At 61.1% G+C, this 26,497-nt stretch overlaps 2 protein-coding genes across 2 annotated transcripts; both read right to left on the minus strand.

The window, feature by feature from the left end:
• Positions 1 to 1,944: 1,944 nt before the first annotated feature.
• On the minus strand, positions 1,945 to 16,493 carry CASC3 (CASC3 exon junction complex subunit). Its single transcript, XM_054396779.1, has 13 exons — positions 16,236 to 16,493; positions 15,005 to 15,032; positions 14,429 to 14,466; positions 11,982 to 12,140; positions 11,742 to 11,893; positions 11,151 to 11,327; positions 9,974 to 10,659; positions 7,553 to 7,617; positions 7,216 to 7,330; positions 6,011 to 6,112; positions 4,869 to 5,083; positions 3,606 to 3,728; positions 1,945 to 2,352 (listed from the first exon to the last, which is right to left on the minus strand). The coding sequence occupies exons 1-13, from the start codon at positions 16,491 to 16,493 to the stop codon at positions 2,311 to 2,313; spliced, it is 2,160 nt and encodes a 719-aa protein (XP_054252754.1). The 3' UTR covers positions 1,945 to 2,310.
• Positions 16,494 to 18,105: 1,612 nt separating this feature from the next.
• MSL1 (MSL complex subunit 1) lies at positions 18,106 to 24,587 on the minus strand. The gene is made up of 8 exons (XM_054396864.1): positions 24,540 to 24,587; positions 21,464 to 21,687; positions 20,729 to 21,117; positions 19,308 to 19,372; positions 18,927 to 18,994; positions 18,544 to 18,668; positions 18,340 to 18,412; positions 18,106 to 18,197 (listed from the first exon to the last, which is right to left on the minus strand). The coding sequence occupies exons 2-8, from the start codon at positions 21,664 to 21,666 to the stop codon at positions 18,107 to 18,109; spliced, it is 1,014 nt and encodes a 337-aa protein (XP_054252839.1). The 5' UTR covers positions 21,667 to 21,687; positions 24,540 to 24,587; the 3' UTR covers position 18,106.
• Positions 24,588 to 26,497: the final 1,910 nt, after the last annotated feature.

The raw sequence follows: 26,497 nt of genomic DNA on the forward strand, positions 1-26,497 counted from the left end.
CGCCCCGGCAGCGAGCAGGGGGGGGTGGGGAGGGGGTGCGAAGCCTCCAGGCTCTGTTCAAAACAGACCTTGAGTAGGAGGGAAAAATTCTACCGAGGGAAAAATCCCTCCCGGAGCCAGCGCCTTAACCCACTTCCCAGCTGCGGTGTTGGGGGGAGGGGAGGTGCTGTGTTCCCCCCCCACATTCCCAGTTGGGGGCTTTGCACCTGGCAGCTTCTCAGCGAGGTCTGAGCTGGCCCCGGGAGCTGGCTCTGCCCTCAGCCCTCTGCCAGGGAGGGAAACTGAGGCAGGCTGCTGGCAAGGGAAGGGGCAGTGGGGAACAGGGGGTGGGTGGCTCCTGCCCAGGCTGCTGGGTGGGCTCTGGGCCCCTGACCCTGCTGCTGAAGGACTGTTGGAAAGGGGCTGGGGCAGGATGCAAAGGTGGGCAGCTGAAGTGCTCCTGCCCTTCAAGCTCCCCCCTCCACCATGGCACTGCCAGGCCCTGCCTTCTGCTTTTCCCAGCCACGGGGCAGACCTCACCACAGGTGCTTATCGTGTGACACCTCTGTCACCAGGGTGCCCAGGGAGGGTGCAGGAGCAGGGGGCACAGCCTCCACTCCCCCGTTTGCCAGGGGAAGCTGGGCCTGGGCCAGAGGAGGCAGTGCCGAGGTAGAGGGAGGCAGCACAGCACAGAAGCGTGCAGGAGGCAGCTCCCACACCACCTCCACAGCAGTTGTTCCTTCCAGTGCCAGCGACAGGCTGCAGGGAGAGGGGAGGGGAGAGGAGGAGTGGGGAGAGTAGAAGAGAAGAGTGGATCCTTAAGGCAGAGGAACAGCCACAGGGCCAATGGAGGAATTCTGCTCTGAAACATCCCTCACCCCCTGAATCTGAGTACAAAAAGGTCAGCATCGAGTCACAACCAACCAACTAAGGTGGAAGTGCTGCAGGGCAGCTGGGTAAGCCCAAGCAGAGGCCACCCAGGGCGGGCAGGAGGGCTGCTGGGCACCCCCTGCTCACCGCAGATGAGGACTGGGGGGGCGAGGGGAGGGGTGGTGCTGAGCTGCAGCTTGCTGGGAGCAGCAGCAACGTTCCCTGCCTCGACGAGCAGCCTGTGCCAGCAGCTGGCATCATCCCCGCGCCGCCCAGCACGTGCCCGGGGCAGCTCCTGCCCTGCCAAGTTTGCCAAATGAAGGGCTGCGGGGACGCGGCCAAGCGGGAGCCGCGGTGCCGGTGGGAGGAGTGCTGCAGTGCTGCGGCCCAGCCAGCCACCCTGGCACAGCAGGCTCCCGCTCCCGGGGGGTAAGCAGGGCTGCCAAGGTGCCAGGGCAGCCCTGGTTTGCACGGCGGCAGGCGCAGGGCTGAGGATGCAGCCCAGGCTGGATGCGTCGGGGCTGGTTGCAACACCTCCCTCTGCCACTTCCATGGCAGCAACACCCAAGTGCCAGGAGCAAACCCCTCCTCTGCTCACCCTGTCGAGCTGGTTGGGCTGCTGGCAGGGCTGCTCTGGCAGCACCGAGGTGCCCAGACGCCCACAAACCTCCTTCTCTCCACCACAGGTCTGGCAGAGGGTGGAGAGCTGGCCCTGCCCTGCAGGGTGTGCTGGTGGCAGCAGGGGAGGACGTGCCCCAGATTCCCATCTGATGGGAGCAGAGAGCTCACACACAGGGACAGACACTGCCAAGGACACAAGTGGCCAGCAGGGCTTGTTGGAGGGAAATAAAACAACCAAGCAAGCAGGAGGAGCTGCTACATTCAAGTGGTGCCTGCAGAGCCAGCACCTTCCTGCCAGTCCTGTCCCTCAGCTGCCCCTCCTGTGCTCCAAGCACAGCAGAAATGAACTTGGCTCATTTCAAGTCAGCCTTGGGATGAGGACTGAACTGCTCAGCTGGCTCCAGGGGTGCTCCTGACACCTCTTCACCACGAAAACAAACCCAAAACTACCCAAAAGAAACAAATCAGCTTTACTGAGGGAGCTGCTTCATCTCTTAAATACAAAGAGGGAGAGAGCACAACCAAGCCAAGGGAGGGAAAAGGGCAGAGGTTTAGGGAGAGAGACAGTGAGAGAAGTTGTGGCCAAAGGGCCGACGCTGGGGGTTGGTTCCTTGGTGACCTCAGTGCAGGAGGGGGAAGGAAGGCAGAGCAGCAGCAGTCAGATGGTCTTTGGGAGGGCACCAGGAAAACCAGAGAGGGAAGGTGCCCGGCCCTGAGCACAGGACGGTACAGCTGGTTGCATCCTGCTGCCTCATCAAGGTGCAGGGAAGGAGCTTTCCCGAGGAGCTTCCTCCCTGCTGAGGAGCTGAGTCTGGCACTGGCATTCCCACAGCCACATCCCTACGTGTTGGTCCTCTCCTTTGATTTCTCACCTTTGCTGTCCTGCTGGGGAAGAGCAAAGAGAAGCAGAGGTTTAGGCTGCCCTGCTGTGAGCACTGCATGGGGGTCGTGCTGCTGTCACCTGGGTCACAGAGTCCTGAAATGGGTTGGGTTGGGAGGGACCCTAAAGACCATCCAGCTCCAACCCCCTGCCATGGGCAGGGACACCTCTCACTGCCCAGGCTGCTCAAGGCCTTATGCAGCCTGGCCTGGAACACCTCCAGGCATCCACAGCCTCCCTGGGCAACCTGTGCCAGTCTCTCCCACTCTCACCACCAAGAATTTCTTCCTCATCTCCAGTCTCACTCTCCCCTCTCCCAGCTCAAAGCCATTGTCCCTCAGCCTGTCACTCCCAGCCTTTGTCAGAAGTCCCTTCCCAGCTCTCCTGGAGCCCCTTCAGGTACTGGAAGGCTGCTGCAAGGTCTCTCAGCCTGTGCCCACAGAGGTGCTCCAGCCCTCTGCTCCTCTTGTCCTGCAACCCAGCACCCTCCACTTGGGGGCCAAAACACAACCACCTCCCACCCATGCTTCCAGCTGCCTCTGTGCCCACTCTGGGCACAACCAGCACCCTCCAGCCCAGCTCTGCTCCTGGATCAACCCTTTCCAAAGGGCCCCTCACAGGGGCTCTCCAAATGCTGTTTGCCAGCCCTCAGCACACAGAGGGGAAGCAGCAGCAAGTCTGCCTGGACCTGGGCTTGCCACGGCTCAGGCTCGCTCATGGAAAAGGAACCCAGAGGCACACTGCAGCGTGGGCACAGCTCCAGGTGAGGGGCAAGGGAAGCATGCCCAGCCCAGAGGAACAGCTCCCATCTCTGGGGAGCCTCTAAGGCTGCTGGGGCTGATCATCTCCTGGGGTCTGCACACCTATTCCTGCAGAGAAGTCACTGCCTCCTAGCTCAGGAGTGGACTTTTTGTTGTGCTCTCTAAACTCCTCTGGTTTTCTACCCTGAGTGAACACCAATGAAAAACAAAGTGAGAGTCAACTCTGGACTTACTTTTGAGGTGGGCTTAGTTTATAAGTATTTAGAAACTCAAGTTAATTGGAGCCCTGCTTACCACCTGCAACGAGAAGCTGAGGTCTGGGACACGTCAGAGATCAGACAGTTTTAAGATTTCCTTGGAACAAAGTTTGGGATTCTTTTGGGGTGGTTTTTTGTTTGATTTTTTTTTTTTTTTTTTGGTGATGGGAGAGAGTGAGACAGCAGCACCATGCACCCCCCAGGGCACAGCAGAGACTCAGGGTGAGGGGACAATACCTCAGGAGGTGGTGGTTTGATCGTGACAGGCTGGGATGTCCGGCGAGGCGGCGACGGCTTGGGCTGCACTTGCTGCTGGACAGTGTTGTAGTAGGTGACCCCTCCATACACCTGGGACTGGGCCTGTGGGCCCCCGAGAGCAGGAGGGACAGAACCCCACAATCACAGACTGCTGAGGGTTGGAAGGGACCTCTGCAGCTCACCCAGTCCAATCTCACCCTCTCCCTGCTGCAGCAGCTTGCTCAGGAGCACAACAGCCAGGGGGGGTTGGAAGCTCTCCAGACTAGGAGACTCCACAGCCTCTCTGGGCAGCCTGCTCCAGGCCTCCAGCACCCTCACACCAAAGAATTTTCTCCTCCTGCTCAGACAGAAGCTGTGAAGCTCCCAGCAGGAGGGTTTCCTTCAGCCCGCAGCATTTCCCAGCCACCACAGAACATCTGTGCTCTGCAACAGCAGCAGCAGGCAAGGCAGGGCACAGCTTCCCCTGGCACCAAGATCTCCTCCAGCTGCCCAGGAGCTCAGGATCTGCCCCAAAAGCAGGCTGATGCTTGCTGAGACAGCTGGGACCAGCCCAGGGCAGCTGGGAAGGTCAGAGAGGTTGCAGGGAAGATCAGAGAGGCTGCAGGGCTCAGGCAGTGTGCACAGCTCCTGCCTGCCACTGAGTGTCAGCCGTGTGCTGCTCCCACGGCCAGGAGGCTTCCTCAGCAGGGCACCCACAGAGAACTGCCCCCTGCTCCCTCACAGCCACCCCTCACCTGCCCCCTGCCCCCTCACCCTGCCCCCTGCCCCCTCACCTGCCCCCTGCCCCCTCACCCTGCCTCCTGCCCCCTCACCCTGCCTCCTGCCCCCCACTGCCCAGCAGCTGAACACAGATGTTTGATGCTGAGTGGGAAACAGCAGCCCAGTGTTGCTCACACCATGGACCTTCCTGGCCAGAGCACAGCCCCAGCCAGCTTCCAGCTTCCACCTCGAACAGAAAGGGCTTCCAAAGCCATTTCCAAGGTGTCCTTGACTTAGCATGGAGCTGGAGGGGATGCAGCAGCTCACAGGCTCCTGCTGGGCTGTCTCCCTGTTCTGTAGGGGAAGATCTCCACCCTGAGCTGCACCACCACAGAGCCCACACCCCAGCAGCCACAGGAGCAGTCCCTTTGCTGTTGCCTTCCCCAAGCAGAGGGAGGGATGGCAGTGAGCAGCCTCCCCCTGCAGAGCTCCAGACCCCCTCCCAGCCCCACGCACCCCAGGAGCCCATCTGCTGCAGCTCACCTGTGTGTTGGAATAGAGATGAGGAGGGGGAGGAGGAGGAAGAGCTCCTGGGGTGTAGGGGTAGCCAGGATTGCCAAAATTCATCACTCCAGGAGGGGAGAAGTAAGTGGGAGCCAGCAGCTGCTGCGGGGGGGGCTGGCCTGGGGGCATGGAGACTGGCGGAGGGTAGAGCCCAGGGTTTGCCATGGGGGCTGGAGTCTGGTGGGGATGTAAACCTGGGGGGAGAGAGAGGGAGAAGCTGAGGTTGACATCTGGTGGGGAGGTAAAGCTGAGTGTGATGCTGCTGAGTGAAGCCAGTGTCTCCTGGGGGTGGCTGGGGCAGCTGTGATGGCAGCAGAGAGAAGTGCTGAGCTCAGAGGCCTCCTCCTGCAGCCACCAGACCTCAGCTCCTGGGGCAGGCAGGGCAAAAGGGGAAGCATGGCACAGCCCCTCCCCAGGGCTGGGCTCCCTGTTCTCCGGAACCAGACACTGCCCTGCTCAGCACATCCACTCCAGGAGATGCCTTTTTGTGGGGAAGATGGAGACTGTGCCTCTGATCCACGAGCAGCAGGGGCTGCAGAGCCAGCCTGGCACCACAGCTTCCCCACCAAAGGGGAAGACTCAGCCAGGAGGGGCTGTGCAGAACCTGCAGACATCCAGCTACAGGCTGCCTAAACCTTCCCCTCCCCTTGGTCCTGTGCTGGCTGCAAGGGCCAGAAGGTGTCCATCCTTGTCTCCTTAAAATCCACTCTGGGCCAGGCTCCCTGCCTGAGGGAAGCAGAGCTCCTCCACACAGCCCTGGAATGGTTTGGGTTGGGAAAGACCTTGAAGAACAGCCAGTTCCAAACCCGCCTGCTGTGGGCCGGGACCCCTCCCCCCAGCCCAGGCTGCTCAAGGCCTCATCCAGCCTGGCCTTGAGCACCTCCAGGGAGGGGGCAGCCACAACCACCCTGGGCAGTCTGTGTCTCCCCACCCTCACTGCAAAGAATTTCTTCCTCATCTCCAGTTTTAATCTCCCCCCTCCCACGCTGCAGAAGGAAGGGAAATGGATCCCCCCAGTGAGGGAGGCTGTGCACAACCAGAGCTGGCTGCCCCCAGCACAGGCTGAGCTGCCCCAGGGCACCAGCACAGCAGCAGTGCCCAGCAGGGAGCTGGATCCTCACCTGGATGAGGAGGGAGATGCATTTCTGGCTGGACAATCATCCCTTGGGGTGGCAGCGGGGCTGGGTTCTCACTGTGGGTGTAGATTGGTCCCTGGAATTGTACTGCAAGAGACAAGGCTTGGTCAGGAGAAGCTCCAAGGTGTGTTTTTTTTTTTTTCCCTCCTGCTGCAGCAATCACACAGCTCCATGCCAGGAGCACAGCACTGGCAGCACCATTCCCATTGGCACACAGAGCCTGCCAGGCTCACAGCTGCCACTGCAGAGCCTCCCACTCCTGCTGGGAAGCAGGAGAGTGCTTGGGGAATTTCTTCTCCAACACTTTAAGTGCTGGAGTAAATTCCTGACCCATCCTAGAGTGAATTCCTGACCCATCCTAGAGTGAATTCCTGGCCCATCGTAGAGTGAATTCCTGACCCATCCTAGAGTGAATTCCTGACCCATCCTAGAGTGAATTCCTGACCCATCCTAGAGTGAATTCTTACCCCATCTTAGAGTGAATTCCTGACCCATCCTAGAGTGAATTCTTAACCCATCTTAGAGTGAATTCCTGACCCATCCTAGAGTGAATTCCTGACCAATCCTAGAGTGAATTCCTGACCCATCCTAGAGTGAATTCCTGGCCTATCGTAGAGTGAATTCCTGACCCATCCTAGAGTGAATTCCTGACCCATCCTAGAGTGAATTCTTACCCCATCTTAGAGTGAATTCCTGACCCATCCTAGAGTGAATTCTTACCCCATCTTAGAGTGAATTCCTGACCCATCCTAGAGTGAATTCTTACCCATCTTAGAGTGAATTCCTGACCCATCCTAGAGTGAATTCCTGACCAATCCTAGAGTGAATTCCTGACCCATCCTAGAGTGAATTCCTGACCCATCCTAGAGTGAATTCCTGACCCGCCCCTCAGCCGCCTTCTGTCCTTTTCCCTGCTCTCACTTCCAACTCATCTCATTCCCAGCTCTCCTGGAGCAGCAGTGTCCCAGAGAGCCCAGGGAGGGCTGCTGGGAGCTCTGCTTCAGCACCGACCAGGGAGGCTCGGAGCAGCCTTTGGGTTTCCCATGGGAAGGCAGCGATGCCGTTGGCGAAGGGCAGGAGCAAAGCAAGCCCAAAGCCCTCCCCGACATGAGGAGCTGGGGGTGTCCTGCTCCAGCTGCTGAGCTGTGAGCACTGGGGCAGGCCTGGGGGAGCAGGAGCAGAACACTCACGTGGGTCATAGTAGTGCCCCTCCATGATGCTGATGTGCACGGGGGGCGCCGGCTCCGGCACCGGCGGCCTCTGGCGCTGCGAGGAGTAGCGCTTGACACGGCCTCCCTGCACCGCCTGCAAGAGCCCAGAGGGGTCAGAAAGGGGCAGGGGGTGGGGCAAGAACCCTCCCACTCCCCCCACCCCCAGCCCCTAAATCCTCCTATGTGGGTCAGGCAGGCCCAGCACCCGCGGAAGGGAAAGGCTGAGGCGTGGCAGGCAGCCTCTGCTTAGCGCAGCCCCGAGGCAGGCAGGGCAGGCTGGCAGCAGGAGGTGCCCCCCGCACGTGCAGGGCTTTACCATTTCCTCCATCCTGTTAAACTGAGGTGGTGGCCCAGTTCCCACGTGCATATGGTTAGGGATACCTGTGGAAGAAACAAGCTGCTTATTATGGGTTGCATTTGTTCCCAGGAAAGAAGCCACCTCAGCTGCCCCGAGGGCACCGCCAGGAGGCAGTGGGCGAGCGGGAGGCTGGCAGCCTGGGGACTGGCAGCTACAGACAGGCTCAGCTCTGCCTTTTGGGAGCAGCAACCTGACAGCTCCACCTCGCAGCCTGCAATCTGAGCTGTTTGGATACACAGAGAGGAGCTGCTGTGCCCCTACAACCATCCAGGCTGCTCCACACCTTCTACATCTTGCTGAAAACCAATCCCAACCCCCAGCCTGGAGTCCAGGCCCTGCCCTAAGCTCTGCTCCCTAGGACAGGATCTCCTCAGAGCAGGACCAGGGATGGCGCAAGCTGCAGCCTGAGCCCTCTCTAGGGTGTAGCTGCTCCTGTCACAGGGTCCTTCAACTCAGACTCCACAGTCATGATGCACATCTCAGACTGGAGATGAGGAAGAAATTCTTGGCAGTGAGGGTGGGGAGAGCCTGGCACAGGTTGCCCAGGGAGGGCTGTGAATGCCCCCTCCCTGGAGGTGTTCAAGACCAAGCTTGACCTTGAGGTCTAGTAGGAGGTGTCCCTGCCCATTGCAAAGGCTTGGAACTGGATGACCCTGAAGGTTCCTTCCAACCCAAACCATTCCATGAATCTATGGAGCCAGGGTGCCAAGGTGAGCAGGGGCAGTACCAGGGGGCATTAAGTGGGCAAAGCAGACACTGGCAGGGCCCATGGCTCACTGAAGCTGCACCAGCAGAACAACCTGGTGGCTCACCCAGCTAAATGCCCCCCAGAATCCACTCCTACCTCCTCTGCTAGGGGGGAGAAAGAAAGTGGAACAGAAATTCCATCTGAATATGAGGAGGAACTTCCTCACTTTGAGGGTGGCAGAGCCCTGGCACAGGCTGCCGAGGGAGGTGCTGGAGCCTCCATCTCTGCAGACATTCAAGGCCCACCTGGATGTGTTCCTGTGTGCCCTGCCCTGGGGGATGCTGCCCTGGCACGGAGCTGGACTTGATGATCTCCAGAGGTCCCTTCCAAGCCCTACCAAGCTGTGACTGTGTGCCAGTGGAGTGCCACATCCCTCTCACAGCCAGACAGTGCCCTCCTGCCTGCACTCCAGAGCTAAATTTAGGAAGCTGCTTTATTTTTAAGCATAATCCCCCCCAAAAAAGCAGCTCATAACCTCAGCTGCACATCACAGCACCTCTCAACTCTCCCTCCACTGCTGAGCTTAAAGCCTGCTGCCCCCTCCCAGCCCAGCCCCAGGCTCTGCTCACACAGATTTTCCCACTCAAGATGACTTTCTGCTTTCATGACCTAAGCCTCTGGAGACACTTAAGAAAGCAGCACAGTCACTGTCTTCTCCTTGCTCCACTTTTATTTCCCTCAGGAAGAAGTCTGACACTCCCCAGAAAAGCCTCTGGTGCTGCCAAGAGATAATCAGACGCCGATGACCTCTGGCATGGATGCTCAGCTGGAGCTCAGGCCTCTGCTGGCAGGGGGTAGCTGTGCCCCTGCCCCCTCCCTCAGCTGCCTTCTCCTGCCAGCACAGCAACTTCCTTCACCCAGACACAAAAGGATCTTCCAATCTCAGCCAGGCTTTAGCTAGTGGCACCCAAACCTCAGTGCTGGGAGCTGATCAACACAGGGAAGTTGCCTCCCACTCCTAGCAGGAGCTGCATTACTCACTCACTGCCCTGCCCTGCCAGCTGAGCACCCAAACTCCAACCCAAAGCAACACAGAAAGGGTTGGGCTGGAAGGGGCCTCAAGCTCAGCCAGCTCCAACCCCCTGCCATGGGCAGGGACCCCTCCCACCAGCCCAGGGTGCTCAGGGCCTCATCCAGCCTGGCCTTGAACACCTCCAGGGAGGAGGCAGCCACAGCCTCCTTGGGCAACCTGTGCCAGGCTCTCCCCACCCTCACTCTAAAGAATTTCTTCTTCATCTCCAGTCTGAACCTGCCCTCCTCAAGCTTCAATCCATTCCCCCTCATCCTATCGTTACAAGCTCTTGTCTCACCCTGATTCACACCACACAGAGGACTTCAGCTTCAGTGAAGCTTCCTCATCCTCAAAACAGGGTAGAGACAGAGGGAAAGGATCTCCTCTCAGGTCCTCCCCAGCTCTAACTCAAGTAATCTACACCAGAATGTTTAATTTTCCCTTTTCTCTTCTATTTTGTGCCTGCCTCCACTGTGCTTCCCCCCCAGCACCCATTACCGCCACTGCCACCCTGAGCCTGGCCTGAGGCAGAGGCAGCTCAGCCCTGACCAACCACACAGAGACAGAAGTGCAGGAGTCTGGGGGCTGCAGGGAGCCCTGAGCTGCTGCAGCCACTTACCCCTCAGCTCCCGGGGCTGGATGAACTGCGACTGCCCCGGAGCCCAGTTCTGCTCAGCCAGGTTCATTTGGCTCATCTCTGGCTCCAGTCCATCCAAGCTGGATTCTACTGGAGACTCCCAGTTATTGCTCTTGGCTGGTGGGGTGGACGCCTCAGCTTGCAGAGGTTTTGGAGGCACAGGAGCCAGCCCCTCCGAGGTGGGCACTTCATCTGCCAGCTTCCCTGCGTCCCCGGCTTTGACTCTGGTCCTTCTTGCCCGGGAATAAGACTTCTTCTCCACTGGCCTGTCTGGGGGTGGCTGTGCAGCGTCAGCAGCAGTGGCCTGGCTGTCCAAAGCAGCCTCCTCCTTGCCAGGGCTGCCCTGGCCGTGTGCTGCCTCCACCTCTGGGGACTTGTCCCTGGCTGGGCTCTGCTCGCTGCGCTTGGCTCGGTAGCTGCCGTCCTGCTTCCCCTGCTCGCTGCCCCGCGCCAGCTGCTGCACTGCCTCTGCAGCTCGGTAGCTGGCACGGCTCTCCTTGTAGCCCCCCAGCCTTGGGTAGCTCCTAGGCATCCTCCCTGTGCCTGCAGAGCTCCTGTTGGTGAAGGTTCGGGGGGGAGCTGAAGTGCTGTCTGCACCTTGGTGCCTTGGGGGCTTATGTGGCCTCTCGTTGGACCAGTTTGGGTCTCGCTGAGGAGGGCTCCCAAACCTGAGGGAGAAAAACAGTGCAAAGGGCTGGAAAGAACTCCCTGAGGGAGAGGTGCTGCTGGGCCAGGGAACGCTGCATCCCCAACTCCCAGCACCAAGGTCCCATCCCAGGGCCAAAGGCAAGAACAGAGCTTTCTCCCTTTGGGCTTTCAGACCCATCTGCCTCTGGGATGTTTATGAATATCTGAGGGCTGGATGGCAAGAAGGGGCCAGGCTCTTCTCAGTGGTGTCCTGGGAGAGGACAAGGAGCAGCAGAAAGAAACTGGAACACAGGAGATTCCAGTCAACATGAGGAGAAAATTCTTTGGTGTGAGCCTGCTGGGGCCCTGGAGCAGGCTGCCCAGAGAGGTTGTGGAGCCTCCTGGTGTGGAGACTTCCTGGATGTGCTCCTGTGGGACCTGCCCTGGGTGACCCTGCTCGGGCAGGGGGTTGGACTTGATCTCTGGAGGTCCCTTGCCTAGCATTCTGTGATCCTGTGACTCTGCTGCCCACCTAGGCTTGCGCATCCTCCGGGGCTTGATGTCCTCGGGGCTGTGAGCGGATCGGATGTCGTAGCCGTAGAGGGCGATCAGCTCCTGCCTGGTCTTGGGGGCCTGCTCATCCTCCCGGAATTTGTCGTGCTCCCAACGACCCTCATCCTTCCACAGCTTCCTCTGACGACCCTTTGGCCTGCAACAGGTACCAGGGAGTTGGTGGCAAAGCCAAAAGGTGACAGCTTTGAGCAGCTCTGGACAGAAGCCAAGTGTTTGTAGGGCAGGGTGTGCACGGGAGGCAGCATCTCCTCTCCCTCCCAACTCCTCCTGCCCAGCAGCTGCTGCTCTGCCCAGAACGACTTCTGAAAAGCAGCAAAACAATGTCACTGCTGATTAGCAAGAGGAGGTTTTCATTGCACCACCCTCAGCCTCTCCTTCAAAACAGAGTTCAGTAAGAGGAGGATTTTTTTGCACTACCCTCAGCTCCTCCTTCAAAACAAAAAGCTATCATGTCCTTGGAAGACACTACAACAAGCAAGAGAGCAAAGAGTGGCCTGGGAATCAGCCTCCCCCTGGCAGGCAGGGGCTGGGCTGGGGGCTGCTCACATACCTGACCTCCTCCTCCTGCGTCTGCCCCCGCAGGTCGTGCTCGAAGAAGAGTCCCTTGCGGGGGATGTAAGCTGGGTTCTTCCGGTCCTCATCGTCGTCCAGGTGCTTGGGAACCTTCTTGCCAACCTTATTCTCCACGGGCTCAGTGCTCTCCTGTGGGAATCAGGCAGCTGTCCCCACTGCAGCAGTGCCCCCCTCCCCCCACAGCCAGGAGCCTGCAGAGTGCAGCTCCAGCACCTACCTGCCCATCGCCGCTCTGCCTCTCGCCGGTCACAGCCCCCTTGGGGTCAGGTTTCTCATCTCCCTTCTCTGCTTTCGCTGCTGACTCACTGGAGTCATTGCTGTCCTGCTTCAGCTCCACTTTGGCACTTTCTTCTTCACTGTAATCCTCTTCCTCTGCCTGGAGGAGCCCCACACCTTTAGCAGCAGGTCCCCCAGGGAGCTCCCCACACCGTTCCCCAGATTCACAGAATGGGTTGGGTTGGAAGGGACCCTCAGGGTCATCCAGCTCCAACCCCCTGCCATGGCCAGGGACACCTTCAGGCTGCTCAAGGCCTCATCCAACCTGGCTTTGAACATCTCCAGGGAGGGGACATCCACAACCTCCCTGGGCAACCTGTGCCAGTGTCTCCCCACTGCCAAGAGTTTCTTCCCCATCTCCAGTCTCAATCTGCCTTCCTCAAGCTTCCATCCACTCCCTCTCATCCCGTCACAAGCAGTCCTGGAGGCACATCTCTGTTCCAGTTGTTGGACCTGAATCTCTCAAAGCAGAGCCTTAGCTCTCAAGGTCCTTTTTGCTCTGTGCACAAAAACAGAGATAAAGCCTAAACCCAGCAGCTCCAGCTCCAGAGCAGAGCCAGCACCAGCTCCCCTCTCCCTGTTCCAAAAGCAAAGGGCTCAGCACCGGCTAAGCTGGAGCAGCAAACAAGAGCCCTCAGATCCTTCCCACGCCGAGGGCCAGGATCCAGCCAGTGCCACGTTTGCTAACTCCCTGGAGTTCCTGGGCTGACTGACTCACTCAGAGCACTCTGCTCACAGGAGCCTGACCTCGTTTCACCCTCCAGGAGCCTGCAAGCCTCGGGACCGACACTAAAAATAGCTGTGGGTGATTAACAAAAAGCCTTCTCCCTTGCTCTCTTTCAACACAGCCTATTTGCACATCAACTGCTCCTTTTGTTTACGTTGGGGAAGCCCAGCCTGGCATTATTTTTAGGCACAGGAAAAGAGTCATCCTGGCACAGCAGTGATGCAATGCCCCTGGCACTGCTCTGCCACCCCGCAGCTTTCCAGCCTCCAAGAGCTGCTGCCCAGGGGAGGTGGGGAGCTGCCCCTCACCTGCCTCCTGCCCTGCTCCTTCCTCGCTCCTGGCAGAGGCAGTGAGGAGGAGCTGAGCTAATTCACAGCTCCTACAGCTTTGATTGGGTTTGGGTTGGAAAGGAGCTTGTTAAAGATTGCGTGGTGAGGGAGGTGTTGGGTAGAAGGTTGGACCAGATGATCTTTGAGGACTTTTCCAACCTTAATGATTCTATGACCATCCAGTTCCAACCCCCTGCTATGGGCAGGACACCTCCTGCTGCACCAGCTTGCTCAAGGCACCATCCAGCCTGGCTTGGAACACTTCCAGGCTTGGAGCCTCCACAGCTTCTCTGGGCAAACTTTTCCAGTGCCTCAGTAGCCTTCTGGAGAAGAATGTATTCCTAATGTCCAGTCTAAATCCATCTTCTTCCACTCTGAAGCCACCACCCCTTGTCCTGTCACTCCATGTCTCTGTAACAAGTCCCTCCCCAGCTCTCCTGTGGCCCCCTGCAAACACTGGAAGGCAGTTCTAAGGTCTCCCTGGAGCCTTCTCTTCTCCAGCCCCAACTCTCTCAGCCTGGCCTCACTGCAGAGCTGCTCCAGCCCTCAGATCATCTTCTTGGCCTTCTCTGGACCTGCTCTAATTCACCAATTCACAGTACCTAAGAGCTTCCATCTCATCTGCCTCATTGTTCATTGGGTTTTCTCTAACTGCTACCCTGCTGAAGCTCCCCAGAAACCTCCTGGAGCTGTTAAATATTCATTCCTGAACTAAAAACCCAAAGAAAGCCACAGGCAGGAGCTGCTGCCCGGGCCAGGCAGAGTGTCTCAGCCCATACAAGGGGGGGAGAGTTTCTCCTCACACCCCCAGTGCAGAGCTGCCAGCACCCATGGGCTAGGTCACCCCTCCAGCTACAGAAGACACAGAAGCTGCCTGGGATGCTTCCAACCTACCATTTAGGTCTTTAATTGCAGCTAATTAAAACCTAACGAGCACCCTGCACACCCTTCTTGGCCACGGCAAACCCTGCTCCCAGGATCCCCAGTCTGAGGTCCAGGAGCTTTCCTCTCTCCATGCACACTGTTCCTACATCCAGGGCCTGCTGCACAGGCAGCTGCCACCCAAAGCCAGGGACTGGACAGGAGGGAACTGCCCAGTGTGGGGCTCAGCCTGGCAGAGGCCACATCCCCCTGTGGCAGCCATGCCCACGCCACAGCGCAGCTCGCTTGGTGCCAAGCACATGAGCTGCTGCCTGGAGACTGGCAGCAAGCGCTGCTGGCAGGGTCAGGGGAAGAGAGACAAGGACACAAACTGGGTTTTTGTGCTAAAATTACACGAGGGGCAGTCCCAAGGCAGCACCTTCCAGAAGGCAGGCCAGAGCCTGCTCTTACCTCCGAGTCTTCTGCGCTTTCGTAATCCGAGAGGACAGCTGAGGGCAGAAAAAGGAGCCTGGGGTCAGGGCAGCAGCAGGGATGAAGCTCTTCTGGCAAACAACCCCCCCCAGCAGCCCCTCTGAGGGCACCCTGGAGGCCAGCTCCCTGACTGGCACCACTGCCAGCACACACAGGAGGAAACCAGTGTGAATTTGGGGGGTGCTGTCCCTGCACCGCTTCCGAGTTAAGATTTGGGTGGCAGCAAGGGCAGGGCTACTGCAAGAGGCATTTTGAGAGAAGCTTTCACTTTCCAAGTGCAAGCAGCCAAACCCCCTCTACATTACATCAAAACCATGTTTTTCAGGGAGTATTTTGCTGATTTCATCCTTTTCAGGTCATTTACCTGCCCTGCCTTGCAGTTCATGTGGGCATGAAGGGGGTCACAAAGAGCCCATTTCCAACGTCAATAGAAAGGGTTGGGTTGGAACAGATCATCCAAGCTCATCCGAGCCAACCATCAGCCTAAGCCCACCAAACCATTCTGCCCAGTTTGTTGGCACTCAGTACTTGCAGTGCCAGGAGGTTGTCACTCACCATCTCCTTCGATGCCATCCTCACTTTCCTGCAGAGAGAAGGAGAAGCTGAGTTAGCAGCAGGGAGGTCACTGGCACCCTGCAGCACCCTGCAGCCCCAGACACACTGGCAAGGTTGGGCACCACACTGGCACCAGCCCTATCACATCCACCCTGGCATATTTAAGCTTCAGTGATTCAAGACACAAACTCCCAGCACCATTCCAGAGCTGGGGGAATGAAGCACAAGAGAAAAAGGCACAAATAGCCTTAACTGCTGTAGGGTGGAGAGAAAAGAGCAAAGAGAGAATCCAGGCTCCCTTCCCTTGGTAAGGGAGAGCCAGGCAGCTCATTGGGAAAGGGCAAGAGGATTAGTTAATGAGGAACCCAGGACTAATGAACAGAAGCTGAGCAGAACCAAGCTCATCCAGAGCCTCTAGTGACAGAATCACAACCCTGTGCCTGAGAGAAGATGCTGGACAAAGCTGAACAGCTCAGAGCAGAGGGAGTTCCTGGGAAAGGAACAAACTGATCCAGCTGGGCAGTAAAAACAAGCTCAGATCCAAACTAAAAGCAGCATTAATGAGATAAGGCCAAACACCAAAACAGCCCAGCAGAGACACACTGCAGTTGGAGAGGATCCTGAACTAACCACCACCATAAGCTCAGGACAGGACAAAGTCACAGCCAGCTGTGCCCTGAAGGGGTAGGATGCACCAGCACGCCAAAGAAGAACTACCCTGTAAAGGTGGAGGGCAGCAGCATCCCAAACACCCCATAAAGGCTCTTTATGCCCTCACTCAGAAAAACCCAAACTGGTCAAAGCTGATATAGATCAGAAAGGGCCTGGCCAGGCAGCAAACCCACCGACTCCATAAGGAGGAACCAGGAGCTGGGACAGAAGCAAGTCCCTGCCTGGTGCTGGGGGACCGCAGAGCCCAGCCGCCCCCGGCCCTGCTCCCCTGCTCACAGCGGGGTCCCAGTCCAATTACTCATCCTGCTGCTCCCTCAGCTTTCCAGCCCTGGTACCCCTGCAGCCCAGTGGCTCCCAAAGGTCCCTCCAAACCCCTCCAGGCCTCAATACCCCCCCGGCTCCGAGCCCTGCGACTGTCTCCGAGTCCCACCAACACTACAGACCCTCCCCGGAGCCCTCCCACTGCCCAGGGCACCCCCCGGGCCCCACTGACACCGGACCCCCCACCTCCCTCCCCCCCTTCCACCTCCCATTCCCGAACTGCACCCCCAGCACTCACACACTCCGACTCAGGCGCGCTCTTGGCCGCACCCCCGGCAGCGCTTTCAGCTCCGCGGCCCCGCGGCCCAGCGCTTAGGGCCCCGGCGGCCCCCCGGGACGTGCGGTGCGACGGGCGGGGTGAACCAGACCCCGATGCGGAGCCGGATGCGGAACGGGAGCGGGCAGCGCTGGCGGCCGAGTCGGCGCTATCAGAGGCGGCGGAGTCCGAGTCGTCCTCGCTGTCCTGCGAGGCGCGCTGCCGCCGCCGGTCCGCCATCTTGGCCAGGCGTAGGGGCGGGCGGCAGCGCGGGGCATGACGGGACGGACTACACCTCCCGGTGGCCCCCGCGTCACGGAGCCGCCATCGTCCCGGCAGCCCTTGCGGCTGGGCCTTTCCCTGCTTCTCTCTCTCTGCCGGCAGAGGGCAGGCGCGCGGAAGGGCGCCACGCTGACGTCACAGCGCGGGCGGCGCTACGCCGGCGGAAGTGACGTCACGCACAGGGCGGGCAGGCACACACCAGCAGGCAGCGTTCGTTTGCTTAGTTTATTGTAAAAAAAAGAAAAAAAAACAAAACAAAAAGCCAACCAAAAAAAGGGGAAAAACAACAAACAAACAAAAAAAGGGAACGTGGGTTTGTCCGCGCCTGGCCCCCTCCCCGGCAGCGCCCCCCCCACCCCGAGGCAGGCCCCACCGCCAGCATGCTCCCACCATTGGGTTTTTAAAACCAATTTCCTTGACTTTTAGCATTCTAAACCAAGTTTCCTCCCACTCGTCAACCCCGGTGCCAGGAAGTAACCGGGGGAAGCAGAAGGGGCAGGGAAACGGAGCTCTGAGGAGGGTGCAGGCCTCGTGCAGGGACAGCGTGGAAAGAGGGAGAAATAAAATACAAAATAAAACCAAAAAAGCTTCTCCTGTGGTGATCTCCCCATTTAATCTCGGCTGAAGGAGAGGCCGAGGAGAACCTAGCTGGAGTGGGGGACACACAGAACCCCCCTCTACCCCAGGGAGCCCCCTCCCCACCCATCCGGCAGCACCAGCACCATAGGCATCCACATCCAGCACCCACTGCACCAGGGTGAGGCTGGGTGCCCCCAGCAGAGGGAAGCAGACACACTGCCAGCTCTTTCACCAACTTAGGGCACAATTTGCCATCCCCAAAATAATTATTTGAAAAAAAAAGAAAGAAAAGAAAAACAGAAGTTTCCCCCCCTGCCCCCCACGTTGTGCGTATAGGATTTCTATTTCACAAAAAAAAAAAAAAAAGTTTTGTTTTTAAACTCTCCTCTGACTCCTTCACAGCCAACTCGAGAGGGGCAAAAAAAACACAACCCAAAGAGGCTTCCTGGCACTTTCTAGGGCCCTGTTCCTTACTGTGGCAAGGGCACAAGCCACAGGGTACCCGCTGGCAGTGCCTGCTGTCACCTCCCATGCTGCTCAGACACAAACTCTTTGTCCTCCTTTCTAACTCAACGAGGTGGCAGCAGCTGGCAGAGTCCTGGCAGGACGCAGCCTCCCTGGCTGGCAAATGTGGCACTCCTCAGCCCTGGGCTCTGGCTCCGCTGCTCTCCTCATTCCCACTCCTGGCTCCAAGCCAAATGTCCAAACCAAACCCAACACTGGCTGCTGGAGGACAGGGGCAGCGAGGACTGGCAGGATGGGCAGGCAGGCTGAGGTCTGCCCGCTGTCCCTCTGTGCCTGTAGCAGCCAGTGGGAAGCCTCCAGCAGCACCTGCCAGCATGGGGGGGGGGCAAGTCTGAGAAACATGTGGCAGAACCAACAGAACCAAACCAGGGGCACGGAGGAACGAAACCATCCCTCCAGAAGGCAGGAGAGGACTGCGGCTGTCGGTGCCACCCGGTGCCAGCTGCAGCTCCCGGTGCCACCCGGAACTACTTCCGGCAGGTCCGGTGTGGGGTCTGCTTCTTCTGCATCTCCAGCCGGCAGCGGCTGCGCTCGTCCAGCCAGGGCAGCTCGAAGTTCCTGCGGGCACAGCTGGCATCAGTGCAGCACCAGCCCTGACCCGCATGCAGCACCCTCCTGATGGGCAGCGCCGAGGGTGCCAGCAAGAGGAGCAGTGCCTGGCACCGCCCAGCCCTGTGCCCTCCCTGCCAGCAGCACTCACTGTGGGGTCAGTTTTGGTAAGGGCCTGCCGAAGGCGACCACAGGCAGGTAGGGGGTGATGAGCAAACTTTCCACTGCAGACAGACACCAGAGCGTTACACAACCCCTGCCTGACCCCCACCACCCCTGCCTGACCCCCCTCACCCCCTGCCTGACTCCCCCCCACCCCTGCCTGACCCCCCCCAGCCCAGCCACAGCCCCTCACCATCATCTGGCTCAGGGAAGAATGAGGTAACTTCAGGCTCCGACTCCTGGATCCCTTTCCTTTTGTACATTCGGAGCTGCAGCCGCTGCAGGATTCTCTGTTCCCTGATCCGCTGAATGTCCCACCTGGAAAAGAGCAAATCCCAGGCAGTGAGAGGCAGCAGGCAGGGCCTGGAGCCTGCTGGGGAGCTCAGGAGGCTGTGCTGGTGCCACCAGGCTGGCAGCAGTGCCAGAGCATCCTTTCTCCAGCAGTGTTTCTGTGCCTCGGATGATCAGAACCCATTGTGTGTCCCCCCCAGCCCTGGGTGGCACCCCAGGGCCCTTCCCTGTGCAGATCCCCCTCTGCCAGGCACCCCATGGCACCACCACGCCCCCTGCTCCCACCTTTTCCTTCGTTTCTCATCCAGCTCCAGCTTGGCATGCCGCTTGGCAAAGACACTGTCATCCAGGTTCTGCAAGGACACAGAGGGTTGAGCATTGCCCACCTGGCACTGGTAGCCCTGGCACGGCCCTCAGCTGGCACCCAGAGCCACCCTGGCACAGAGGGGTTGATCCTTCACCCCCACCCTAGCCCTCCACCGACAGCCAGATTGTGCCAGGCTGTGCCAGGCTGTTTGTCTCAAAGGCACAGGATGCCCCCAGCCTCGCAGCGGAGCCAATGCCAGGAGCTGCACTCCTCCAGCAGCAAAGCAGCCAGGAAGGTGCCAGCACTACCAACAGCAGCCCTGGGCACAGCTGCTGTGCCCACCAGGATGCCAAACCTACCTCCAGGATGTCTGAAGGGTTGGGGTCTCTCAGGGGCTCCACGACATGGTCCCTCCAAGATGGAACTGCAGGAGCAGAGGCCAAGCTGTTACCCCACACTGCCATCTGCCCCAGACCCATCCCTGCCAGCTCACTGCTCCCTGCCAGCCCAGCCCTGCCCTGGGCAGCGTAGCTCAACCCCCATCCTGAGCCAGGCTGGGCAATGCTGCCAGCTGAGGGCAGTGGAAGGTGGTGAGGAGGGGGCCTCAGGGGGCACAGAGGTCATCACCACCAAGCCAAGCAAACCTGAGCCACTCCAAGAGATGTGCCAGGATCCCTCTGTGCCAGGATCCCTCCCTGCCCAGCACAGCCTCCAGCAGTGGCAGCAGGGACTGGCACACCCACTGCTGGTGCTCCCCATGCTGCAGGACCCCAGCAGACTGCCCAGGACTGGGTGGCCAGAAGGATGGGCACCAGGTCTGGGGCACTGGGTGATCCCCTGGAGGAAGCTGAGCTGTGCCATGGTGGCACAGACCAGGGACACATTTCCCAGCTGCCAACAGGAAGTTGCTTCACCACTGCTGGGTTGGGTGTGCAGGCTGCTGGGCAAAGCAGGTGGCTAAAGCAGGGCACAACTGGCAGCCTTGCCCAGCATGCTGCCCCTGTGGCAGCCTGGCACATACCAGAGCAAAGTAAGCCAGAGATGTGCTTTAAAGGAATGCCCACGACGGGCACTGGAGCTGCTGCCTCCTGTCCCAAGAGAGGCCTCCAGCACAGCACAGTTGGCTGCATCTCTCCCACCACCACTAGGCCTTTGCCAGCTTTGGGGTGAGGGTGCCCAACCCCCTTCCCTAGCTGCATGAGGGCCTTTCCAGCTGTGCCCCAATGCCTGGCACACTGTGGGTGGGGGCTCCCCTGGCACCCTGGGGTAGGCTCTCCTGGGACACTGTGCGGGGGGCTCCCCTGGCACTCTGGGGTAGGCTCTCCTGGGACACTGTGCAGGGGGCTCCCCTGGCACTCTGGGGTAGGCTCTCCTGGGACACTGTGCAGGGGGCTCCCCTAGCACCCTGGGGTAGGCTCTCCTGGGACACTGTGCAGGGGGCTCCCCTGGCACCCTGGGGTAGGCTCTCCTGGGACACTGTGCAGGGGGCTCCCCTGGCACTCTAGGGTAGGTTCTCCTAGCGCTCTGTGGGGGGACTCCCCTGGCACACTATGTGGGGCTCCCCTGGCACTGTGAGGTAGGATCTCCTGGTACTCTGCAGGGGGACTCCCCTGGCACATTATGTGGGGCTCCCCTGGCACCCTGGGGTAGGTTCTCCTAGCACTCTGCAGGGGGGCTCCCCTGGCACACTATGTGGGGCTCCCCTGGCACTGTGGGGTAGGATCTCCTGGTACTCTGCAGGGGGGCTCCCCTGGCACCCTGGGGTCTCTCCATCACTTACTTGCTACAGTCTCCTCCTTCTTGGGGGAGGGCTCGCGCAGGGGCAGGGGCGAGGGGGGCGGCTGGTGCCAGCGGCAGAGGTACATCTCGGTGGTGGCCAGGTAGGGCAGGTCGTCTGCCTCGCTGCTGCCAAAGAAGCCTTTCTCCTTGGGGTGGGCACCGGGGCCCTTGGGCAGGGCTGAGGCCCGCAGGGGGGTCTCCAGCAGCGGCCTGGGCTTCTCAGGGGGCTCCTGGCTGCGCAGCTCTCGCTTGCAAACGCTTTCGGCCAAGGAGCCGCCGGAGTCCTCCTTCCCCAGGGAGTGCTTGGGGGTTTTGCTCTTCACCTTGGAGAACTCAGACACCAATTTCTTGACAGGAGTCTTCCTCTCCCCGCTCCCAAAGGTTGGCTTCCTGCGGGAAGAAGAGGAGCTGAGGCCTCCCCCTGTCCTGCAGCTGCTGGGGCTGACTGCCAGTGCCAGAGCCCAGCTGCAGGCCAGAAGGGTTCCCTGGCATTTTGGGGACCCCCCCCCCTCCCAATCCAGGCTTTCTCAAGCTCTCCCCAAAATGGTGCTCAACAAGAGGATGTGCTGCCAGTGCCAGGCACCCTCTCCAAGCAGCTCAAGGCTCACTGGGTTGAGCTGGCAGCTGCATGCCGCAGGTGCTGGCAGCTCTGTGCCCCAGGCCCTGGCAGCCCCATGGATGGAGGGGTGAAGCCATGGATGCAGTCCCCTCCTCGCCCCCTGGGCATCCTCTCTACCTTTTATGCCCTTTTCCGTTCCTGCCATAGGGGAAGTGCTTGGGCTGCAGGGTCGGGGGGGGCTCCAGCAGGTCCTGGGGACACTCCAGGGGCAGCTTCTCACAGGCCTCCACCTCTGGCTTCTCGTCCACCTCGAAGGCCTGGTAGATTCGGTGCTTCTCCCGCTCGCTGTCCTTCTTCACCAGCTGCACTCTCCTCTCCATGCGCTCGATGCGTGCCAGCAGCTGCCAGCACAGGGCCAGGGCTCACCTCAGGGGTATGCCCCTGGGGGTCAACCCCCTCGGGCAGCCCTGCTCCATGGGCAGCTGCCTGCATGGTGCCCAGCATGTGCACTGCCCTCATGGTGCCCAGCCCGTGCAGTACCCTGCCTGCACGGTACCCAGCCTGTACACTGCCTGTCCCACATGGTGCCCAGCCTGTGCAGTACTCTGCCTGCATGGCACCCTGCCTGTGCAGTGCCCTGCCTGCACATCCCTTTGGCATCAGGGCAACACCCCAGGAAAGAACTGACTGGCAGCACCTAAAGCTGAGCCATCACCCAATGGCACAAGCACTGTCGCACAGCTGTCACACAAGGTGCAGGATCATTGCCACCCTGCTACAGTGCCACCCTGCAGTAAACTGTGCCCATCCTGGCATGAAGCTGGCAACTTCTTGGCTTGGGGTGCAGCAAAATGTTTGTGAGGAGCCCCTAAACAGTGCCTGAGCTGTCGACACCCAAGCTCAGCAGGCTTGCTGGCCAGGGTGCCATGGCTCATGCCAGCCCTCCCAGAGGGGACAGGAGGGTGAGGGCAGGGTCAGGAGCCAGCGCTGGGTGCTGTGTGCATCACAGCCTGGACACCAGAACCACAGCAGCAGCAGACAGGGAGCAAGATGTCCAAACACCACAAAATGGCCACTTGGCCCCACAGCAACAGGGCTGCAGCTGGCTGCAAGCTCCACGCTTTGGGGAGCAATCAGGGGGTCTCCACCTCTGCTGCACCCTCCCCAGACATCCAAGGAGAGGGGGCAGGGAGAGCTGTAATCAGGTTTAGGATCTGTTAAGCAGCCCCCAACTCAGCGACTCCTGCCCTCGGTCCCCCACCCCTCCCCTATCCCCACCACCTGCGATCTGCAGCCATTTGGGGGGGGGGTCTGTTTGGCAAAGAGCCATGGGGGGGAGGTCTCCAGCAGCACCCAGGAACATGGCTAGGGGCAAGGGGGGGACACAAGAGCTGGGAGCAGCTCCCACTCCCTGTTTGCCTGCTTGGCATCCTGGGGGCTCGGCTGCCTGGTGCAGCCCTGCAGCTGCAGCTGCACGGGAGGGCGCTGGGGGGGGTGCAGCAGGGTTGCAGCTTCCCCACTGCAGCTCCTCCCGGTTGGAGGCCTACACACACACCGCAGGGACAGCCTCGCTGGCTGCACCACGTGGGCCAGGCCTGCCCTCCGCTACCGGGGCCGCCACCGGGCAGTGCCAGCACGGACCTTGGCACACTCTGTGGGAACGCCGGGCACACAGGCTGGCAGGCAGGCGTGTGCCAAGGCGTAGGGCAAGGCGGGCACGGCACTGCCTCATGCCTGGGTCACACAATGCAGGGCATCCACAGGGCGACGCAGGCAGGGCACAGAGAGGCTGCAATGCAGGCAGGGCTCTGCCCCATGCCGGGGGAGGGACAATGCAGTGCCTGGGCTGGGCCCCCCCTATGTGCATGGGGCAAAGGAGACAGCCGCGGGGGGCTATGGGGAGGACCCCAAAGCTGAGGGGAAGCAGCCTTGGAGACGCTATGGGGAGGGGGCACCCAAAACTGGGAGGGGGGACCCAAAACTCAGGAGGTGCAGGGCAGGCAGCCCTGGGGTTTGGGGGGCGGGGGGAGTGGGGGGGGCAGCCCTACCTCAGTGGGTGAGGGCGGGGGGCTGGGGAGGGCTACCCGAACCCTGGCAGGAGGGACAGTCCCCTCTCGGTGGGGCGGGGACGGTCCCCACGCGTGGCCGTGGCCGTGCCCACCCCCGCCGCGGCCCTTTTAAGCTAACCCCCGCGGGGCGGGGCGGGGCGGGAAGGGGCCGCGGGCTCTTTAAGAACACACACACACACACACACACACACACACACACACACCCCCTCCCCGCGCCCGCTGCCATGGCGACGGGCGGCGGCCCGTTAACCCCCACCGGCCCGCCCCGCCCCGCCGCTTTGTGCCCCCGCCAGGCACCCTACCCCCCGCCGGCCATTGTCTGAGGGGGTCTGACCACCAAACCCCGTCCCGGGCATCAATACTTAGGGGGTATCAAACCCCCCCGAGATGTCGGGGCGGGGGGGTGGGGAGGGAAGTTATTGCCCCCTAGGAGAGAAGTTAATCTCGGGGGATAGGGGAGCATAACCCCCTGAGTGTCGTGGGATGGAGACTGATGCCCCCTTAAGGGGGTCTTTACACCCCCTTAGTGCAGCAGGGGGGGGCATTAACTTCAGGGGCACCATGTGGGGGGGGGAATCAACCCCCAAGGAGGAGCATTAACCCCTGGGGTGCCACGGGGGGAAGTCGTTAGTCACACGCAGGGGGGAACCCACGTGGCGGGGGGGCGTTAACCCCTACACGGGAGTGGCCTTAACCCCTTGGGTGCCACGGGGGAGCGGGGGGGAGTGAGGGGGGGCGCTGCTTATCTGTTGGTGGTCAGAAACACCGGAGGGGGACCCTTGGGCGTGTGCGTGGGGCGCATTGACCTTGGGTGGGGGTAACCCCACGAGGGGGACACACACTGACCCTAGGGGGGTGTCACCAACACCGGGGGAGTAACTCCATGGGGTGGAGGGGCGCACACTGACTATGGTGAGGGTCACCGATCTTGACTGGGGGGGGACCAACCCCATAGGGGAGTAGGATACCACACACTGACCCTAGGGGTGTCACCAACACTGGGGGGGTAATCCCATGGTTTGGGGGAGCACACTGACCATGGTGGGGGTCACCGACCTTGATGGGGGGAGGGGGACAAACTAACCCCAGAGTGGGGCAGGGTACCACACACTGACCCGGCGTGGGAGGTTAACCCCTTGCGTGCTGCCTTCCTTCCCCCTCCCCCCCATTACCCTCCACCGTACCGTGTCCCGCTCGGCCTTGAGCTCCTCGATCTGCCGCTCCTTGGCCTGCAGCTGCTGCTGCTGCTGCTCGATGAGGTCCAGCTGCAGCAGGAGGATCTGCCGCAGGCAGGCTGCCTGCCCCGGGGAGCCGCCGCCGGCCCCCATCCCGCCGCGCCGCGGGCCGCTCTTCCACTTGCTCTCGGCGGACACCGGCGGAGGAGGAAGAAGTGGGAGAGGAGGCCCCGCTTCGGTGGGCCGCGGCCCCGCCGCTCCTTCCCCGCTGCCTCGCAGGGGTAGCCCCGTTTGGAAGCGCGGCCGAGCGCCGGCATCCCCCGGCCCAGCCTGCTTGCCACCGGCCAGCGGCACCGGCACCGGCCCGGCCCAGCGCTGCTGCTGGTGCTGCTGCCGGTGCTGCTGCTGCTGCTCCGGGGCCGCCGCCGCCGCCACCCCCCCGCCGCCGCCGCGGCCCCTTGTGTGCCCCCAGCGGCGGCGGCTCCCGGGGCCGGCGGGGCGGCAGGCGGTGCGGGGCGGTGGTGCCCTCCTCCTCCTCCTCCTCCTCCTCTTCCTCCTGCACCCCCCCCCGTGGCGGTTCGGCCGCCCGGAAGGCGGTAGACCTCATGGCCGGGGCCCACCGTTACCGCACCGCACCGTTACCGCACCGTTACCGCAGCGGCGGCCGCCGCCACCGGCTGCGCGGAGCGGGAGGGGAGGTGGAGGGCGGGGGGGGGAGCGGCAGTGGGGCCTCGCCGCCATCAGCGCCGCGCATCCCCCCGCCCCGGGACACGCCGGGCAGGGGCGACCCCCTCCCCTCCCGCCGTCCCCGGGTCGGGATCCACGCGGGACCGATCCACGCGGAGGGTGCGGGGTCGGTACCGGGGGCAGGTCGAGGCCGAGGCCGCGCGGCGGCCCCCGGTTACCTTTAAACCGGGCTCGGTGCGCATGCGCCGGCAGTGGCGTTTGGTGGGGGAGCCGGGACCCCCGGGGGGCTAGCAGCGGGGTCGGTCTGCGGCCGGGATGCACCGGGGGGTAGCTTACCCACCCGGGACGTGGGGTGGTCTGGACACGCCGGTCCTGCGTGGAGCCGAGGCCGAGGCCGCTCCCGCGCCGGCAGTACCGAGGCGCAGCCGCCCGGTGGCTCCCGAGCGCGGCGGCTCCGCCCGGAGCGCGCCCGGGTCTCGTGGTGTCCCTCCCGCCCCACGCCGCGCCCCGCCGCCACCGGGGTCGAGTTGGTCTCGGCCCTGCCCCACGGCGCGGGGGGAACCTGCCCTGAAGGAAGGGAGAGCTGTGACCCATGGCCACGACGCCCCCACGCTGTGGGGAGGCCGCGCTGCGGGGGGGTTGTCCTGCGTGGGCCTGGCTTTGGCAGTGCTCCCACGGGGCTGCAGTCCCCCACCCGCGTACGGTCACACACCCTTGTGGGGTCTGCATCCCTTTCCCGTGTGTACGTCCTTCCCACGGCGGTTGCACACACACCCCCCGTGCACACACACGCAGCTCTGCAGAGCCTGCAGGTCCTGCAAGCCCTTGCACACAGGGCCTCCCCCGGGACTGCAGCCCCAGCATGCACATGCATGCAATGCACACGTGCAGCCTGCAGCACTGCAGCCCCCAGCACACCCCTGCCCTGTGCTTCAGCTGCAACATGCATATGCATGCACATGGACACACATGCACACAGACACGCATGTACATGTGCACACACAGCTGCAGTGAGGCACTGCAGCACCCTGTGCACAGTCCCCCCCATGCTGCAGCTTCAGCATGCACATACACACACATGCAAGCACGTGTGCACATTCATGAACACACATGAACACACACTGCAGTAAGGCACTGCAGCAGCCCTGCACACAACCCCCCTTGCACACAAGCATGCACACACATACATGCACACATGTATGCACACACATCCCTTGTAGTGAGGTAGTAGAGTCCCCTGCACACACATGCACCCTCAAAGCTGCAGTGCCAGTGCACAC

The sequence above is a fragment of the Indicator indicator genome, chromosome 39 (genome assembly GCF_027791375.1).
Source record: "Indicator indicator isolate 239-I01 chromosome 39, UM_Iind_1.1, whole genome shotgun sequence".
Taxonomy (NCBI): Eukaryota; Metazoa; Chordata; class Aves; order Piciformes; family Indicatoridae; genus Indicator; species Indicator indicator.

Coding starts and splice junctions, on each gene's coding strand:
- CASC3 (XM_054396779.1), bottom strand. CDS start 16,493: ATGGCGGACCGGCGGCGGCAGCGCGCCTCGCAGGACAGCGAGGACGAC. Junction 3,729..4,868: donor ATCTCTATTCCAACACACAG/GTGAGCTGCAGC, acceptor GGGGGCCCACAG/GCCCAGTCCCAGGTGTATGG. Junction 2,353..3,605: donor TCAAACCACCACCTCCTGAG/GTATTGTCCCCT, acceptor CTTCCCCAGCAG/GACAGCAAAGGTGAGAAATC.
- MSL1 (XM_054396864.1), bottom strand. CDS start 21,666: ATGGAGAGGAGAGTGCAGCTGGTGAAGAAGGACAGCGAGCGGGAGAAG. Junction 19,373..20,728: donor GAAGGAGGAGACTGTAGCAA/GTAAGTGATGGA, acceptor CTGCTCCTGCAG/TTCCATCTTGGAGGGACCAT. Junction 18,669..18,926: donor GATGAGAAACGAAGGAAAAG/GTGGGAGCAGGG, acceptor GCTCTTTTCCAG/GTGGGACATTCAGCGGATCA.